The sequence below is a fragment of the Curcuma longa genome, chromosome 4 (genome assembly GCF_044706935.1).
Source record: "Curcuma longa cultivar G26 ecotype Majalengka, Jawa Barat chromosome 4, ITB_CL_G26_1.1, whole genome shotgun sequence".
In the NCBI taxonomy this organism is placed as follows: Eukaryota; Viridiplantae; Streptophyta; class Magnoliopsida; order Zingiberales; family Zingiberaceae; genus Curcuma; species Curcuma longa.
The window spans coordinates 11,209,329-11,228,603 of NC_133864.1; the positions used below are offsets into that span (position 1 = coordinate 11,209,329).

Consider the following 19,275-nt stretch of genomic DNA (forward strand, 5'->3'; position numbering starts at 1 on the left):
AATTAATTCTATCATTATACTCCTTCTGTCCATCCATTTTTATTTTATCTTTTGATAATTTAAGCGTTCAGATTTCATCGATTAATCTCGAAGATATACACTACTTCTTGATTGACCGTATGATGTCATTGAGATGACAGATTTCAATTTTTGTTGAAGAAAGAGTGACAAAATTATAAATGAGTGTTAGATCAGTGTTGTCTGTTGAGTAAGCTCTTCAGAGTTAGATCAGTGGAAGAGGAATGTACCCTTAGAAGCATCGTAAAGGGTTCACTTCGCAGTTGCTTACTTAAGCATCGAGTGGCATGCGCGCCGCAAGACACAAGCTTCAGATGTGAATAGTAACGTATTTCATTCAAGGCAAGTTTAACAATAGAGAAGTGTTTTAGAGAAAACGATAATGACAAAACAAAAACTAGGAAGAGTAGATTGAAAAAAACAAGAGGAACAATATTAAGTAGTTTAATTTCCAAGCATCGGTAATGATTAGAAGAGCAGGGTTTGGCAGAGAGCGTACCTGAGCATACATGATAAAGATTGTTTTCGAAATAAAGCAAGGCAAAAAAAAAAAAACCCATCAATAGAACTACTTGAATATGAACCCTCATTCTGTTACATCATTTCATGGTAAACAGAAAAAAAAACAACAAAAAAAAATCTGAGAGGAACTTTACAAGTAAAGAAATAACCAGACAGATTAGTTACAGGAAGTAAGGATGCTCAATCATCTGGGCGCTGGATCTCACCCATCAAGATGCGGTTGCTATGGACTTTGAAACCAAGAAGAGAAGGATCGATCTGTCTCCCTTTCTTTCCTTTCTTTTTGGTATTCTTTCCGGCGGAGCTTGTTTCCATGTTCTCGGGTTCGGGCATGGATTTTTTGGTGCTCTTCAGCATATCACTGAATGAAGGCTCTATTATATCTGTGTCAATGCTCGAAGAGGTTCGACGAAATTTCACATCTTTCTTGTTAGACTTTAGCACCTCCGAAGATTGGGAAATGAGGCTGGATCCATGTTCTTGCTTTACTTCTGTACCAAATAGTTGTTAATAATAGGCATCAAATCTTTCATTAGCAAGGGCTAAGAAGCTTCGATGATAATGTGGAGAAACAGGTCTAAAGAACAAAGAACAATATACCTTCTGATGATCCATAAGTTGCAGGGTTATGCCCCTTTGGAATTTGAAGAGTGCCAGCAGACGGTCTTGCAGATGGCATGTCATGGGGATCACAGGTATGCTTTAAGAAACTATCGACTCCTTTTGGACCATCATATATCCTACAAAACAATATTATCAGAAAACAAAATTAGACTTGGACCATATGATATCAGGACAAACCATTTCGATAACTGCTTATTAGTGAAATATTTAACAATTGCAAAACCAAAATCTATTGTAGATTTAACATTTAACTGGTGAAGACTCCATAATCATTAACATCTAACATTAGTGAATTCAGAATGTTGGTAGCCTACTTATAAAGTTAAGATGCTTATCACCAAAATAGAAACTATTTCAAGGAATCATTAACAATAAATTCATTATCCGACATTATCAATACTCCCAATGAGGTACATCACTCTACTAAACACAATATTGCACAGATGTATGCATGTGCATGCTCACAAGCATAACTGTATGGATTGGTATGCAGTATTGTTAATGCAAATCATTAATGCATATTAAAGCACAATGAGAACCGATCATAAGTCATGCATTATCAAAATAAATAATGTCCCACCAATGAATTTACTAACAGGAGAACAGACATAACTACCTGACTACATGGTAAAAGACAAGCCTGATAATGAATTAATATGAGATTAGCAAGAAGAAATAGCAAGGTATTAACTTTGTGGCCATGCACAACGTCCTTACATATTATTGGGCATCTCTTCCTTGTCAGCTTGATCAAATTCGGCTTCGTTGTCGAAGAAACCTAAACCAATGCCTGTAGCATACGACAGATTAGTACCAGCATTAATCAACCAAGAGAATAGGCAGTAAACACAGGCAGAAAAATACTGATTAGTTTTTACCAGTTTTGTCAAGAAAATCTTGCTTAAAGGACTTGTCCTCATGACCTCCACCTGCTTGCATAACCCTACCTTCTTGTACATCCACCATTGATTGGATCCTGGAACTTCTATTGGTATGCTGCATGTTCCCTCTCTCCCCATCCTTCAGATTAGAGAAATCTATTGATTGTAAGGAAGCATCACTGATAGAATTCACACGCTTCCCTCTTTCAAATAAATCTAAATTTGACAGGAATTGTTTCTGTTCAAATGATGTTGAGGAACCAGGTCTTAAAGAGAACCTGTTGCTGCTTTCAAATTTATTATCAATGGGATTCATCACTTGTTCATTTGAATACTGTCGTACTTGCTCCAAAAGAGAGTGTTGAGCCTGAATCACTTCATCTCTGTTCAAATTATATTGATTCTCTGAAGCAGACTGCGGATAGAGCAAAGAAGAATGGTCCTTGTGCTCATAGGATGATGTAGTAACACCATCCACCAACCTGAGTGAGTGTTGAGATCGGTGAAGCATTTCTTGATGAAGCAAGTCCCTGAGTTCGTGTTCAGAGCTTTCATTATTTTCCATGTATGATGCCCATGCATTTGGGTTTTCAACTGAGATATTCATATTGGCGCCTCTCTGCTTCTCTGCTTTAATTTGCAACTGTTTCAACTGTGCTTCTATTGTGTCAGCTGGTAGCTGTCTAGCAAGCTCAGACCAGTGGTTCTCTGTCAGATCCATGTGCGTGCCAGAGAACTCTCTGGAAATCTGTCTTTGATGAGAGTGAAAATTAGAATGAAATTGACCCATCTGACCAGATGCATGAAGCTGATCAAGATGTTCTTCTGCATCCAATCCTTGAGCTCGTGCCCTAGCATTAATGAGTTCCAAGTTTGGTGGAGAGGCACCTGTATGCATATGCATTGACCTATCAATAGGATGTAACCCCCTTTGGATTCTCTCCTGCAACAAGTAGTTTCGCTGAGAATGACCGGAATGCTCAACCAATGATGGCCCTTGTGGTTTCTGCAAAAATTCTGATTGGCTAAGCCTGGAAGAATAATTTGGGTGCAAACCAGCAGCAGTTCTAATGAATTGGCCAGATTCATCAACGGACCAGATCCCCCCTGTGTGTCTCTCATCCTCAATACCAGTTAGATTCCTTGCAGCAGATAGCTGCTGAGCCTGAAGCTGCTCCAGCTGGAGTTCTAAAAGATATTGTTGCTCCTGAGACATTTGCCTCAGCTTGGAATGAGATAGAACATTTAATACATCTTTATTCTGCCGCTGGAAGTTCAGCCCCTGATTTGCATGGATAAGTTGTTCCATTGTGGACTCATGCGAAAGATTGCTAGAATGTTTCTGAAACTCATTCAAAAGTTGCTGTCTTAAAATATTCTGGTCCATCATCTGCATCCCATGAGGATGAACATTTGATAATCCTGCACCAGCTTCAAGTAATTGTTGATGCAGCAAATTTTGAAGATAAATGTGTCGTGATTCCAATTGTGATTCATCGCATTGAAGATGCTGCTGCAGAAATTGCATTGGATGCTGGTGCAATTGTCGCTGTCGTTGCAATTGTTGTTGCTGCTGCAACTGTTCTAGATGTAGTTGTTGTTCAAACCTAAGCTTCAGCATTAGTTCTAGATCCTCCATGCTCTGTTGATTAACAGGGTGCTGGTGGATAGGCTCATGCACCTGATCAAAGAATGTTCCAGCTAAATCAGCATTTTGATGGACTAGTAAGTTTTGCTGACGAAGTTGATGCTGTAATTGTTCTTCCTGTAATTGCTGGAAAAGCATAGACTGCTCTAAACTAAGTTGGTTAGACCCATGTTCAAACCTCAACATGTTATCTAAGACAAGATTATCAGGAACTGTATTTGCATTGTTGCCCCATCTATAATTTTTAGGCCGTGAATCATTGGAGATTGGAAGGTCTCTTCCTGAGATGAACTGTTGTTCCTGGTTCAGGTTAAATGGAGAGGCATTTCTTGCAAAATCATAATTGCCAATCAAATTCTCCACAGAACCTGGAATTGTTGATGAAAGGGGCTTGTTTTGGTTACCTTCTAGTTCAGACCAAAACAAACCAAGAGGATTCAAGTCACCGCCTCTTTGAAGATTATGATTAGCTATACTACTATTTCCAGTTTCAGTATACATAGAATGATGACCGCTCATGGAACTTGATAGAGCAATGTTGTGATTACCAAGTTCTCCCTCTTGCTGTTTCTCCATGTTGCTTGAGGATCTACCTTTGTACAACACAACTGCAAACAGTCTTAATCAGAAACTAGGATGTTTGATGAAGAAGTAAGAAAGTATAGATAGACAAGTTGTTCTTATTATACAAACCTTCTGCATCTTGCCCAGTAAAATCAGGCAAGTTGAGACCTTCAGTGGTCATATGCAGTGATGCTTCTCCGTTGGAAAAGGGTAACCTGGCCTTCTTAAAATCTAGCAAAGTTCCATTTTCAAGAACATCAAGTTTTAAAGGATAATCCAGAGAATCCAGAGACAAGGTTTGTTGGTGATCCTTTGAAGCAAAAGAACCACCCACAAGGGAAGGGCCAAGTTCATTCCTTGTAGCATCCAAAGTTTCAGAATTTTCACCAAGGTGGATATTTGAGATAGAATGGAGCTTCAGTTTCAAATGAGGCATAACTTCACCTAAAGGCTGAAAAGGTGTGCCCTCAGGAGCATCAGATGAATACACAGGTAAATCTATGCCAAAGAAGCCTTGTTCAAACCAGGAGATGATATCAAGACCTAGAAATGGCCCTTGTATATCACCTTGTGGGTCTAGGTAATACAAGCTCAATTCCTCAGGACTGCGTAATTTGTTACTTGTCTTTCTATTTTCAAATTTGTTATCATTAGGAACCTCCACATGAGGCACATCAAACTCCGTATGTGACTTATCTGTTACCTCGGCACTAACCTCAAATGGGATAACGAAATCATCTCCTAAGTTGATGTTTTTCAAAACATCTAGATGACTTAATTGGTCACTGATATGTATCCCTCTCATCATACCATCATTTGTATCAGAATTCTTAACATCAGCACAAAGTGAATCTTGTTTATCTAGAAACACATCATGGCTTGTAGCAGCCTTTGGGGCCAAAGCATCAGGACCAACCAAATTAATCAGAGAATCCACAAGAATGTCATTGTGTTGTCCTTGTTGAGAATTCAGATCTGAAATGAAAAAGAAAGGTTTAGTTTGTTGATTATAATAGTCAAAACAGAGCTTTAACCAACACATGGAAACTGATCCTCATGACCTTTGAATTCTTCCGCTGATTCCTTGTTACCATGTTTCTTTTCAATTATGCCCTTCTCATCACCTACATGAAAAATATACTAGTTTCAATAATCATAGTACAAGATAGGAGTATGAAGGCAAGTTTCACACCTATATTAGTTTTGTTAGTTCTTGCCATTTTTTCCTTACCTAAGTTTGCTCCAATGCTGTCGACCTTCCCTTCCCAAATCTCTTTCAAAAGAACCTTTTAAGATAACAAATGTGAATCCCATTAGTCAGTTATGAACCTCTAAGAAAACAAAAAAAAACTAGTTTTAACTATAAAAATACTGAAGGATGGTGCCAATAGCAAATGCCACACAGCAAGTAATCTCACATAGGACCCTGCACGTTGGCGGTCATCTCCATACTCATATCATAGGAACTTGTTGATGTTCACTAGGTACATTTGGCACCAGTTTGAACATAGTTTAACAAGTCGTCCATTTTATTACTAATTAAAACATGTAAAAAGGCCCACTTTGAAAAAAAACAAGCTTCCAAATGGATAATAATAACTAATGAAGTACCACTACCAAAGACCAGCATTTTCATAGTAGGAGAAGTAGCAAATAAGAATTATCTAAATGATCTTCAAGTTAGGAAATGTGAAGTTAAGAACCAGTTGAGTTCAATTAGTTCCAAAAAAATTAAGATAATAGAAATAGTTCAATCTCATCCGCATCATTAAACAATGTTAGTCTCAATTAACCTTCATCTCTCTTAAGCATTTTTAACTATACTAAAATTTTCTAACAACTTTCATTCAATTGTAATCAATTAGATTTTTCCACTATATAACTTAATAGTCATCTTTGTTCACATACATATCATCATTAACTCATCTTCTCTTATTTTTCATCAATTAGAGTTGCACCAAATTGTCCTCAGTTGGTAATATTTTTCATTACATATTTTAGTAATGTCATATACCAACCCAAAATGTTTGGGACAAATATGGCTTGATGATGAAACTGATGAATAATAGTATACGTCCCTCTCAGCATTAATTTTGTACCTTGTCTCAACCTATTTGTATTCTGAAAATATCAAGATATTGGCATACAAATTCAGATATACCTTTTCCTCTGAGTCAGGTGTGTCAAAGGCCAAAGGAGTTACAAAGGTAGATGTTGTTACTGGAGGAGCATCCTCAAAGTCCACAGGGGTAGCATCAACAAAAACTGTCTTCTGCTTCCTGTAGATATCAAGGAGCTTCCCTCTAGGATAGCAGAACTCAGACTCAGTTACTGGGATGGCACCAATGGAGTTAGCAGAAGTAATTGAAGTGCCCAGCTGCAATACTGCAACAGAATTTGATCTTCCCCTACCACGAGCAAAACCAGCATTTGATGAACCGTCCACACGATCTCTTTCCAAACCAAATCCAGGAGCAACACGAACAGAGGGTCCACCAGAATGAACATCCTGACGATGTCGTGGCCTCCATTTATCACGAGAATCAGTTCCAGAAAGTAAACGGAGGCTAGCAGTAAAAGATTGTTTTTCAGTATGAGAATCTTCTTTCTCTACATCCACTTTCTTCTCTATGCGTGACTCCTTGTCTTTGTCATCAGGGCCCCATCTTGATGACCACTTGCTATCTCGGCGGCTTTCATTTCCCATACCACGATTAGGAACTTCATGCAACCTCTCAGATGAAGGCAGAGCCCTAGACTCAAGAGACTCTTTAATAAGGACATTCTCAGGTCGACGATCACCCTTGCGATACTCAGTTTCTCGTTCTCCTTCCTTTTTGCGTTCTCTCCTAGAAAGCAAGCTAATCTCTCTCTCTTCTTCACGCCAACGGCGGCTACTATCAATATCAGATGCATTTTTTCTCCATTCTTTCTTGTCCTGTGATCCATCCAGACGCCAGACATCTTTCTGAATAGAATCAGACAAGCTTCCAGATGGCAGGGAATTTGGTGGGCGAGTATCCTGCCACAAATAAATCAGGATCGGGTATATACAAGCCTATATCCTAGAATGATTTGCAAGTGAAAATATCTTATTATGAGAATAAAGTAAAGAATTACAAAGCTAAACCATCTAAATGTGCAATCTTGGCCTCTCATCAAGTATAAATTGCACTACATGGACATTTAAATCATTAAAATATCCCAGAAATACTTGGCTTGGAGCACGTGTTAGATCTATTTTGTTATTTAACTCCATCATAAAAAGAATTAGAATGATGCACAGACGAAGATATCAATGTTGACAAGCTATGCTATATATGAGTTTTTTGGAAACAAGATATAGTAGTAACATCATCTGTGTTAGCATCAAACAGTGTAAGTCCCAACAGGTGATATGGACTATTAACAATCTGAAATTTTATCAAAAGTAAACAAAAAAAAAAGCAACATGGTTTAGCAGAGTGCTCAGACCACTTTATAAATAAGAAGAAATCAGAGTGTAGTAGAGTTGATTAAATCCAACTACAAAAACCAATAGCATGGGTTTCTAATACATTTCTAGATTTCAGTGCACTTGATCATAATTCAATATCCTTATTACTACTATAAGATAATAAACATAAATTGACTTTAAGACAGTTCAAAATTTTGATTATAACCACTTCAAGATAAGAAGAAATACAACACAGGTTAAAAAACAATTAACAAACCTCAACGTACCAAAGTTCACCAAAAAGGAGAACTGGTGGAAAAATCTCCAATTAACACCTAATATTAGTGATGGAGCCCCATTATAAAAACATGTCTTATTCTAGCAATGATTTTTTCGAGCTTTAATTAATTCAAGAGCATGGGATTTTTAGATATTTTGAGTATTTTTAAGTCTCATTTAACTGTCCTTGAACCACTAATCCAGCCAGAATTTTAACAACTGAACTACCAATGAATATGCTCATACTTCTCCTAGATGAGGGAGATGTCTTTCCCTCATTCTACCAGAGTATCTGCAGAACTAGGTAATAGCATGGGTTTTAGGCAGAATGTCAATGCTTCTACCACCATGACCGTGTTCATAGTGCTTCTGTTTGTGTCATTTCTAATTAACCACACAAATTTAATGTCCACATTCAACAACACCAACTTATTAGTCTTTCCTAGCAATCAAAATTAAATTGCTAAAATGTATTTTGCCTTACAAGCAACTTATAAAATTTTTATTCCAGACCAGATAGTGCATGATGATCAGCCAAAAGAGGAAACAACCTTTAGCACTCTACTCAAAAAGATTTTATCTAATTAATGACGTTTCTGTTGAGTAAACATACAAAAAAAATGTTATTTACAAGATTCTTTAGATTGACATCCTTCATACAACCACTAAAGATTCATGGGATTGGATTAAAGTTTCATACAACCAAAAAGTAAGAAACATAAGGCTTAAAAAATGATTGAATTGGCATAGAATGCAATAAAAACAAATATGATCCCAGGAATAAAAAATCAGTGACTGCCATATAAAGGAATGCTGATACTACCAAAGTAATCAAAAAGCCAACCTTGCTGTCACCAGGTTTAGCATACAGCCACTGGGGAGACAGAGGAATGCTATTTTCTGGATTCACCTGATCTACAACATGCAACATAAAATACATTAAGTTTATAGTGATAAATTAAAATTGGGTCAAAAAATAAAAATTCAAATACCAGAAAACAAGAAAGCTGTAGCAACAGAAAATTTCAGCGAAGAATGGTTCTATGAAACAAAAGGTTCTTATCTAAGTATCAATCATAGAGATACTGGAATTTCTGGGTTGAAAGAAGCATATGAAGTCCTATGCAATTGATACCATCTGGGAAACAAAATGAAAACGTTGCACATTAACTTACCAACATAATGACAATGAGACAGAGGTACTTAAAGGGACACTGTCAAAAGGCCTGAACAATAGCTACTATGGAAACACAATTGTGTATCAGGAAGTAGCATAAACAACACTTTGTATAAACATACTTTCTGCAATGAGCATAAATGTTTTGACCTAAATTAGATCTGTTCAACCAACCATGTAGGATGGCCTTTAACAATCTAATCCTGTTATGATGCCAAGTACCCTCCCCTGAGGAAGAAGATCTGCTCTGAATAAGTAAACCATATTGCCACTATCTTAACCGTTACTAAAATTAAGTACATATAATTTAAATATGAAGAACAATTAATACTTGCACAAGATTTTGTAGGTATTATGCATAAATTTCCATGATCAAACTCATACTAGAAGAAGCAGGAATATGAAATCTCATAAGATCCATGACTATTTTCCTCACCATGTCCATTAATAAGAGAACCTGACAAGAGAAACTACCGGATCCAATAAATACATTTATTTGTTTTTGTAGAATTTACGAATAGCAAAACAAACTATATTTCAAATATGTATACTAGACTCTATGCTGACCAACTTTAAAAACTAGGCATAAATTATTAACTCTCAGCTTACAGGTTCTAGCAGATGCAATTAGCAGTCGGTAGTATAGATTCATCAGGCATCTCATATAATAGAAAAGTTATTCCAAACTGCGGTAAGAATGTTGCTCAAAGAAGTAACTCATCTTATTTTGCTCCTGAATACTCGATAAAACACACCAAATCAACGATGCACAGAAGCAGTAAAATTTTATAACCCAGAAATTAAAAAACAAAACCCTAAAAGCACACTTCCGGCTGGAGGTAAGAAACCGAAGCGCGTGGATCGATCCACCAATTCGAACAAGAACAGAACACGATAGAAAAAAAATCAGGAAAGATAAAACAAAGGATCGTTCAGGGACCCACCTCTCCCGGCCCAGACCTCCTCGGTCGGCTTCGAGATGAAGAGATCGTCCGGCAGATCCACCTTGCCGCTCGCCATCCGCACAGCGACTGATGAAGTAGCACGCAGGGATCCGGACCTGGGAGGCCGGATTAGGGTTCCCAAGGGCGACAGAGGCGGGGAATCGAAAGGAAACCGAGGGATCTCGAGGGCAATAGGAGAATAAAAGTTTAGGGATTGGATATAGGCGGAAGGGGATCGAGATCGAGCTGGGAAAACGTCCGATGAGCGATCACAAAGGGAGGCTGAAGGAGTGGAAGACGAGATCACCGAAGAGCGCCGAAGGCCAGAGCGAGAGAACGAGCGCGATGGGTAGAAGATAGAAAGTAGGCCTTTTATTGCATTTCATTTAAGAAAAATACAGAAAAATAATATAAAATAAATGGGAAAATTTCTTTTCGCCCGCCGATATTTACCTTATTTACAAAAAAACACTTGCAAAAGTCCACCGAATTTTAAATTTTATAATCTTATCCCTGAGGTAATAATATTTTATTGGAATATTTTTTATTATTTTATTAAGTATCATTTTTCTTTAAATTTTTATAGGATAAAATACTAGAAATCCGTATTTGTTGCATACGTTTAAAAATGAAATTTCAAGTTTATTTGAATGAATTTTAATGTAAGGAAATTGGGAGATGAAAAAAAGTAAAAGAATTTTAAATAATAAAATTAAGTAATATTTTCAATAAAAAATATAATGTGGTAATTTAATTAATTAAACCTCTAAAAATTTTCTAGGCAATATTGAAGACATAGATTATACATGTCATTATAATTATTAAATTCATTATGGGCAAAAAATTTAATTTATTAAAAACAATAAAGTAAATACATAAAATTTTAAAACTTTTTACTTTTGTTATAATTTTTTTACAAAATATTTTTTTAATTATCATAAAATACATTTAAAAAATAATAGAAAAGTGATTATACTATGTGCAATATTTTTTTTCACTATAAAAGTTTTAGAATATCCAAAAACCTTTGGATAATGTCTAAAACCTATTATGAATATTCATTTTGACTTTATTTTTTTATTTCTTATAACTATGGATTTACAAATGTGTAAAAATTAAAGAGTGTCTACATCAAATTGATGATTTTATCTCGAAAATATCTTGAGATCATGTAACATTTCGCTGATAACTACTACAATATATAAAAACTATTCAATAATTATTATAATATATTTAAAATAAATTTAAAATTTACATCGTATAAAAGTTACTAAATAATTATTATAATATATATAAATTACTAGCTACAATTTGTTTAGGGTTTAGAGTTTGTAGCAGCTACATAATAATTCTTATAACTTTTTAAAAATGATTTTGATGAAGTTTAAATGATACATCAAATCAAACAATACTAACAAATTTATAATATATAATATATAATAATAATAATAATACATATAAAAATGAAGGGCCAAGATTAATGAAGAGGAGGATGGTGGGAGAGGTAATTGAAAAGGAGATTAATGAAGAGGAGGATGGTGAACAGGAAGGAGAGATTGAGCTCATCAAAGGTACCAACAAGCTCAAAGTAAGAAGTCGACTACCATCGAAATAAAGGTAGCAGCATTTCAAGAGATCTAGAGTTTAAAACCCTTCTACGAGGGCACATGAAGCTATCTATCGCAACCTACACCAACTTAAATTGTTGTCGCTGTGATCCTCTTCATCACTTACGTATGTTAGCCATCATTTCTTACACAAAGCATGCATAACATACCTCACAGAGACAAGAAATTTACATGAATTCAATTCAACAACAACTAAATCCATCAAGCAATGCTATCTTTAACGAATACACAAAATCAAGGAATCTTAAATCAAATCACATCAGACAAAGTACGATATTCCCGCTACTTGGGTTCGATCGCTGCAGTGTAGGCGCCGCTGTACTGGAAGTCGCTGCTCTCTTCATTCTTGTGCAAGTGACCATCGTAAGGATGGTGGCGAGGAGCACCTTGTGTGCCTCCGAATTCTGTAGCCGATGAAGATGCTGAATTTGGCTGTGTGTTCAGCCCGTAAGTGTGGATTATAGTTTCGATCTCCTTCACAATTTGGTTCATGGTCGGTCGCTCGGCTGCTGTTTCTTCCACGCACTGCATGGCCAATTCAACGAACCTCCTGAATCCTACAAGGTGCCCCATTTTAACGAGGACAGGATCTACCATTTTCTTGAGACCATAGTACTCTTGATCACGCCCATCGATGGCAGTCCTGACCTCGCGAACGATGTACTTGCCCTTCTCTATGGGTTGCCTGCCTGTTATCAGCTCCAACATCACTACACCAAAGCTGTAAACATCACTTTTCTCCGAGAGCTGTTGCGTCATATAGTACTCTGGATCCAAGTAGCCCTGCAAATTTCAACATATGAGAATCCTAGATTTCATTTTATGCAAGGAATAGCATAAAATTCTAGTGCTTCAAAGATGGACTCTCACCAAAGTTCCTTTGACTTGTGTTGAGACGTGCCCTTTTTCGCTGTCAGATACCAGTTTTGAGAGGCCGAAATCGGCAACCTTTGCGTTCAAGCTCTCATCGAGAAGGATGTTGGAAGATTTGACATCCCTGTGAATTATTGGGGGGTTAGCCAGTTCATGAAGATAGGCTAATCCTCTAGCAGAGCCCAGAGTAATTCTAAGCCTGGTCTTCCAATCTAATCGTATGCCGAGGCTCCCTGCAATTGATATTGTATGCACAAAATATAAGAATTCATGTAAAGGATAATATAGTCGATCGACTTGAACATGTTTATTGGACATGGTACGCTACCACTCAAGTTCTCCCTCAGTGTTCCATTGGGAATGTACTCATATACCAGCATCTGTTCTCCCTGGTCATAGCAAAAGCCGACAAGGTCTACGAGATTCTTGTGGTGAACTCTGGAAAGCAACTCAATCTCTGTCTTGAATTCATGTGCTCCTTGCATGGATCCTTGTTGTGCCCTCTTGATCGCAGTCATCTGCCCGCCTGTGAGGATTGCTCTATAGACCTGACAAGAAACAGAAAACTTATTTACTTGCTCTTTTGTTCATTTGATGGGAGTTTGAGCAGCTCTTCGTAAGCTTGAAAGTGTGAAACTACCTTTGGTTTGCCGAATGGAATTGACAAGGAATAGAATAGTTATTCATAAACAGGCAATATATATTGTGAGAATTGTTATTCTAGGTTCATTTTGCAACCAAACACATGATTAGCTATATCGAAAAAGCTACAAGTTCATGCAAATCAAAGATACAGTAAACTGATCTACCTTTCCATAGCCACCGGAACCAATTTCATTAGCTTCAGAGAAATTGTTGGTGATTTTCTTGATTTCATCAAAGGGAAACCATCTTGCTCCTTTCAGTTGTGGTGCACTGCCATCATCTTTACCACCAGACCCCCATGTAGCTGCAAAATTCAGAAATGGTCAGACTTGCAATGTTATTTATATGCTATCGTAGTTTGAATTCTCCTTAGAGTTCATCTTAAGCAATGTGTCCTTTATGAATGATCCAAAAAGTCACAAAATAGTTACCGAAAGGTCGGCTTTGTTCAAGAGCCCTTCTAGCTTTTTTCTTCTGCAGTAAAGCATAAACCCCAACACAAACAAGTCCAACAACAAGAATAACACAGCCAACAGCAACTCCAACAATAAGACCTGTACTTGTTCCTCCACCAGTCCCACTCTCGCCTGAAAGATGTGTTAGGTCAATGATCCAAATAAGGCAAGCTAAGAGTTTGACTCTCAAAGAATCTATGAGATACCTGAGAACGGGTATGGTGATCCAAGAAAATAGTATGGTCCAAACATGGCAGGAGGTTTATAGGTTTGGTTGCTTAGGTCAAACCCAATTATGCTAATTTCCGAATGGTTGAAGAACATTCCCGATGATGGGAAGAGGGCCACATCCAACTCTAGATAATCATCTAAGTTGAAGTGGAGATTTGAAATGTACACATAACCAGGAGTAAGACCAAGATTAGTCCATAGACTCGTCTCCAATTCCTGGAACAATGTAGAATTTGTCAGATCACGGAAGTAGGGTCCTCTAAAGATCATCTGTCCTTGATATGGAAAGGCACAAGAACAACTCTGAGGGTTGACTTTCTGATCTTGAGATGAGCATGTTACAGAACCACATTGGTTCAGACTGGTGGAGTATGGATCCTGTTGCCGGAGATTGCAGGATGGGTCGGTGCTTGTCCGCACAGAATTGCAAAATGGATTTTGATAAAGTCTGTAGTTGTCAAACAATAAATACACAAACATTTAGACCTCACCCAACCTTTGATGAGCAAATTTTCATGTTGAACAAATGAACTCACATTAGGATATTAAGGTAGTTGCCTGTTTGCACAAAACCAGTGATGGAATTGTTTCTGAAATCGACAAGCTGCAGTTGTGGGCTAATGTTGGTGCTCATGTTCAGTGTACCATTGAAGCCGTTATCACTTAGCAATCTGTCACGGTGTCAAAGTTTCAGCATTAGGTGTCATTCAGTCAAGTATCCTCTTCTTCCTTATCAAATGAAAACTCGCATATCAGTACTCACACTTGCTGCAATTGAGGCAAGCTGAATAGCCCTTCCGGAACGTGACCAACAAGTCTTCCAGATTCTATGACTCTGTGAATAGGACACCTTGTTAGCTCAGTAGACTTAGAGAAAAAACAAAATCATGACAAATTGTGGCCACGGTAAGGAAGCTCACAAGGTTGTTAGAGATTCAATTGTCGTAAACCACTCTGGAGCTTCTGAAGGACTGAAAGAGTTGTTGCTCAGATCCCTGAATGTCAAGCCAGCAGATTGTAAAAAATAGCATGAAAAAATAGATGAGAGGCAAGAGATACTAATTGTTCCTTACACATAATTGAGGTGGTTCATCCCTGTTAGGTTGGGCAGCAAACCAGTTAGTTGATTATTCGCCAAGTTACTGAAAGAAATGAGAACAAGTTTGTCAGTTCTCCAACTGACCTTTGGCAATTTTCAACAATTTAATTGCAAACTTACAATTCATGAACTCGGGTAAGATTGTTGATGTTGGATGGAACTGGACCTTCAAACTGGTTATTGTCAAGTCGACTGTTCCAATAAAATATCAAGAATGTCAAATTGTTTCGACACTTCAAATGAGTCAAATACAGCGTACATGAAGAAAGGACCCTGCACAGAGAAACTCTGTGAAGGCCCCTTCTGAGCCGTCGGATCACAGAACAAATCGATCTAGACAACTGATTAATCAATAAGTTCTGTTCAAATGAGGAACATCGAGTGTTCAAAGAAATCTAACTTACAGAACTTCTAGGGAAGTAACCAGTCCCAACGTGGATGGAATTGAACCGACAAATTCATTTGAGTCAAATAGGCTGCACAGAGGTGTTGCAGTTATGTTAAGCACAAACAAAGGGAATTAAGAAGTCTGACTACAGAATTATCTGATTTACATGTGTATCAATGTCATCTCTGAGCTGAAAAGTTGTGGTGAAATTTCCCCTGACAATTGATTCTTGTTGAAATGACTGGGAACCACATGAATTCACAATCAAACACATTGATAATTTATAGATTTTGCAAAGAAACTAGAAAGTATAATACTGACAAGTGTTTGCATTGAACAAGCTGATCTAGACCAGGAGTTGAGTTTGTAGACACAGGAAGAGATCCTGTCAATTGGTTTTCCGCGATGTCAAACCAAGACAAATTCGATAGACGTCCCAGTGAAGCTGGAATCCTACCATTAAATCTGTTGTTGTTCAATGCCCTGAAGTTTAGACCAGCAACAACAACACAGAAAGATAAGGTAAAGATCTCAAGAATATGAGCCGAGATGAAACTAACTGCATGTACGCCATCAACCAGACTTACAAGTAAGTGAGCTGTGCCAAATTGCCTAATTGTTCTGGAATTGGACCACTGAATTGGCAACCAGCCAAGATCCTGAAAATTGAAAGAGCTCTCGTCAGTTCAAAAAACGTCAGCTTGATGGAAACAACCAACAAGAATATTACTGAACCTACAAAGTGGTAAGCTGCTCCAGGTTTCCAATACTCGGAGTGAGTGGACCCCCAAGATCACCATTGTAGGACAAAGTCCTGTTTGAAGAATTGCAAAAATTTCCAAACAATCAATCATTTAAATAGAAAGTTGATATTGATACAAAACTTATATAACCCAGTGGCATATCCATAATTAACATATTTATCACATCTTGCAACTTCTATCAATATCAAGGTCATTAGCAATATCCAAATCTAGTTGAAGGTCCATAGCTAACATTTTCATCATATCTAGCAACTTTGCACCAATATCAAGGACATCATCAGTGTATCAAAACCTTCAAGCTTGTAATACAAATTCTAGTTTTGAACTACTGCAGACTTGTTTTGTATCCCTTGACTGAATTTAGACCTGATGCATCTGACAGATAAACCACCTCCTTTCATCCGACTCAAGTAGTTAATCCGGAATCAGATTGAAACCCACATGAATAAGACATAAGATAAACACCATAATGCTCGAGGAAAAGCAACTTACAGAAATTGCAAGGCTGAGAGTTGACCTATGTCTGCGCTCAATGTTCCACTAATACCCATCGATGGCAATCTCCTGTTAAGAAGATATAGAGATCTTTAAGCAAATGGAAGAACAACAAATGATGAGGATGCATAGGTCCATTTTGTAGCATACTCACAGCGAAGTCACCCTCGAGTTTTGGCAAATAACACCATCCCAAGGCATACCACAGGGATCGTCGGACTGCCCCCAACTTGGTGGAGCATTTTGCCAGTCCTGCAGGATCGATCGTAGAGCAGCAGCTGCAATGATCATCGCTCAATTAACTACACATACCAGCTAGGGAATAAGACAAACACCTGCAGGGCAACAAGTTACCGTCTCGAGGATCGGTGACGCCGGAGCCGACGTGAAGGACACATGAAAGGATCAAGAACAAGAGGCAAGTCCCCATGTGGAAGGCCAAGAACAAGAGGCAATTCCCTGCTTTTTTGGGAGTGCGTTTCAATCTCTCATGAACCAATTAAAGCATTCAAAAGTTGGACTTTTACCGTTTGTTGGACGCCGTCGGCCGCCAATTCATCTTTGCATGCGTTTGCGGACTTTGAATCATTCAAGTTGTTTTTATATGAATTAAAAGCTTTGAGTATTTTGAGCATCCTGTATATAATTCTTGTTCCCCATCTTTAAGCAAATCATAAAACTCTTTAGCTTTACCACTCGAACCCTCTTGTAAATCTGACATTCTTCCTTCGCCTTTTTCATTTAATGGATCATGCATTGTTGAATCTTGACTGACATTTGAAGTAGGGAATATGAAAGCATCTTGAATCATATCACGGATTGGATCTTCAGAATAATTAGTATGTTGTGTTTCATGCACATAACTAGAAGTCTCCCCTTCACCTCTCTCACCATGTAATAGCCAAACTGTATAACCCGGTGGAAAGGGCCTTAACAACAAGTGATCGTACACCTCTTCTCTAGTCTGAAATAGTCTGAATCCACAACGAGAACAAGGACACTTTATCCTATTATCGGATGATGCATTAGCAAATGCAAAGTCTAAAAATTTCAATAATCCATCTATATATTCGGGAGAATCTCGTGGCTTCAAAATCCAACTTTTGTCCATATCTAATTCAAGAATAAATAATTAAATTAAAAGCACGCTATAGTAGGTGCTAAAAAAGACCATTAAATAAGACATAAAAAAAAGGGATAGGAGACATACACATTGTCCGAGAACACTTGATAAAAAAAAGACCATTAAAAAAAGGCATAAAAAAAGACCACTAATGTTGCCTATAGTTTCATAGTTAATATTCTCTAACATTGTCCGAGAACACTTGATGAAGATGGTAAAATTAGTTTACCAATCCTTGAATCCTATATAAAGACAAAAGTGGTGTCTGACGGTAATAGAATATTGCGAGTGTGAAAGTGTTCAGTTAGGTAATATTGCAAGCACAACATGTAAACATGATTTACAAAACTCTTCCTAGAACAATTATCTAATAGTAGTTTCCTGATAAAAAATAGTAGGCATAAGTAAGATCACACATAGTAGATATCACCATTGTTGTCTTTTGTGCACAAATTTGGAAATAATGAGTAGGAAAAATGCCACACAAAATCTGAGGTTTGTTATGTTTACCAATAAAAAGCAAACTAAATATACACTGAATACACAAAAGAAAAAACAGATCCGGCAGTGGGTTTTTTTTTATTCTAGACCAAGCTTTTAAACTGCAAATACAACCTATAGACGTAGATCTAAGTATGCAGTGACAAAGATCGATCGATTTTGTGAGAGAAGAAACGCAATCGATAAAGAGGGGAAAAACATTTTTTGAAACTATTTTGTCTTCTAGGCCGATAACGAAGATCAGAGGATGATATGGCGGGAGGTTGAGATCAAAGGGCAGTGGATGCCGCCAAAAAGATACGATGTCATCATAGTTATCAACAACAGAACACGAGGATCCGCAGTCGCTATGGCAGTCATCCGCGCCGGTCAGAACAGGGGGTTTAAAATTGTTTCGGCCAGCAGCCTTACGGGGATAAGAACGGAGTGCTAGGAGAACGCATACCTCTCCTGCCCCTAAAGAGGGAATAAACGGAGTGCTAGGAGTCGTCGTCCGGTGGCTGGCGGAGTGAGAGTGGCGGTGTTGGCGTGCGCGAGAAAGAGGGAGATCCTGAGCTAGGGTTCGGAGTGCGCGAGGAAGACGACGATCTGGCAGTGCCGGTGTCCGGCGGCCGTCGGAGTGAGAGGGCGATCGGGTAGCGTCGGAGTGAAACGGAACTGCGGCGGCGTGAAAGGGAAGGGTTTGGATGCGTGCGTGAAGTGTAGGAACAGCGGCGTGTGAAGTGTGGGTTAGGGAACCGCGGCGTGAAAGGGAAGGGTTTGGATGGAGCCGCGGTTCGGTTCGGCCGTGTCAAAAAAAAAGGAAAATAAAAAATCGCCGGAAATACAGAATAATGGCGGTTAAATTTTAAACCGCTGTAAATTAATTTTTAAACGCCGCGAATTACTAAACCGCCGCGAATTAAATTATAAACCGCCGCGAATCACTAAACCGCCGCAAATCAAAATTAAACCGCCGCTAATAATTTATTTTTGCGGCG

The 19,275-nt window shown here is 37.9% G+C and overlaps 2 protein-coding genes across 2 annotated transcripts; both read right to left on the reverse strand.

Moving 5' to 3' along the window:
- Nucleotides 1-560: 560 nt before the first annotated feature.
- Nucleotides 561-10,414, reverse strand: LOC141827325 (uncharacterized). The gene is made up of 10 exons (XM_074714545.1): nucleotides 10,094-10,414; nucleotides 8,817-8,887; nucleotides 6,419-7,279; nucleotides 5,489-5,543; nucleotides 5,319-5,381; nucleotides 4,387-5,232; nucleotides 2,043-4,301; nucleotides 1,882-1,954; nucleotides 1,141-1,280; nucleotides 561-1,031 (listed from the first exon to the last, which is right to left on the reverse strand). The coding sequence occupies exons 1-10, from the start codon at nucleotides 10,167-10,169 to the stop codon at nucleotides 721-723; spliced, it is 4,755 nt and encodes a 1,584-aa protein (XP_074570646.1). The 5' UTR covers nucleotides 10,170-10,414; the 3' UTR covers nucleotides 561-720.
- Nucleotides 10,415-11,902: 1,488 nt separating this feature from the next.
- Nucleotides 11,903-17,143, reverse strand: LOC141826653 (leucine-rich repeat receptor protein kinase HPCA1-like). Its single transcript, XM_074713919.1, has 19 exons — nucleotides 17,026-17,143; nucleotides 16,826-16,949; nucleotides 16,669-16,740; nucleotides 16,152-16,226; nucleotides 16,000-16,071; nucleotides 15,734-15,895; nucleotides 15,579-15,653; nucleotides 15,429-15,500; nucleotides 15,145-15,216; nucleotides 14,999-15,067; nucleotides 14,846-14,920; nucleotides 14,689-14,760; nucleotides 14,462-14,596; nucleotides 13,901-14,373; nucleotides 13,671-13,826; nucleotides 13,404-13,543; nucleotides 12,923-13,142; nucleotides 12,592-12,827; nucleotides 11,903-12,504 (listed from the first exon to the last, which is right to left on the reverse strand). The coding sequence occupies exons 1-19, from the start codon at nucleotides 17,099-17,101 to the stop codon at nucleotides 12,004-12,006; spliced, it is 2,877 nt and encodes a 958-aa protein (XP_074570020.1). The 5' UTR covers nucleotides 17,102-17,143; the 3' UTR covers nucleotides 11,903-12,003.
- Between the last annotated feature and the right edge of the window lie 2,132 nt (nucleotides 17,144-19,275).

Excerpts from the sequence above, each read along its gene's own strand:
- LOC141827325 (XM_074714545.1), bottom strand. The coding sequence starts at position 10,169 with ATGGCGAGCGGCAAGGTGGATCTGCCGGACGATCTCTTCATCTCGAAG. Across the intron at positions 7,280-8,816 it reads CTAAACCTGGTGACAGCAAG|GATACTCGCCCACCAAATTC; the intron begins GTTGGCTTTTTG and ends TATTTGTGGCAG. Across the intron at positions 1,032-1,140 it reads AACTTATGGATCATCAGAAG|AAGTAAAGCAAGAACATGGA; the intron begins GTATATTGTTCT and ends TATTTGGTACAG.
- LOC141826653 (XM_074713919.1), bottom strand. The coding sequence starts at position 17,101 with ATGGGGACTTGCCTCTTGTTCTTGATCCTTTCATGTGTCCTTCACGTC. Across the intron at positions 16,741-16,825 it reads AACTCGAGGGTGACTTCGCT|GAGATTGCCATCGATGGGTA; the intron begins GTGAGTATGCTA and ends TCTTCTTAACAG. Across the intron at positions 15,896-15,999 it reads TTGGCACAGCTCACTTACTT|GGCATTGAACAACAACAGAT; the intron begins GTAAGTCTGGTT and ends TCTAAACTTCAG.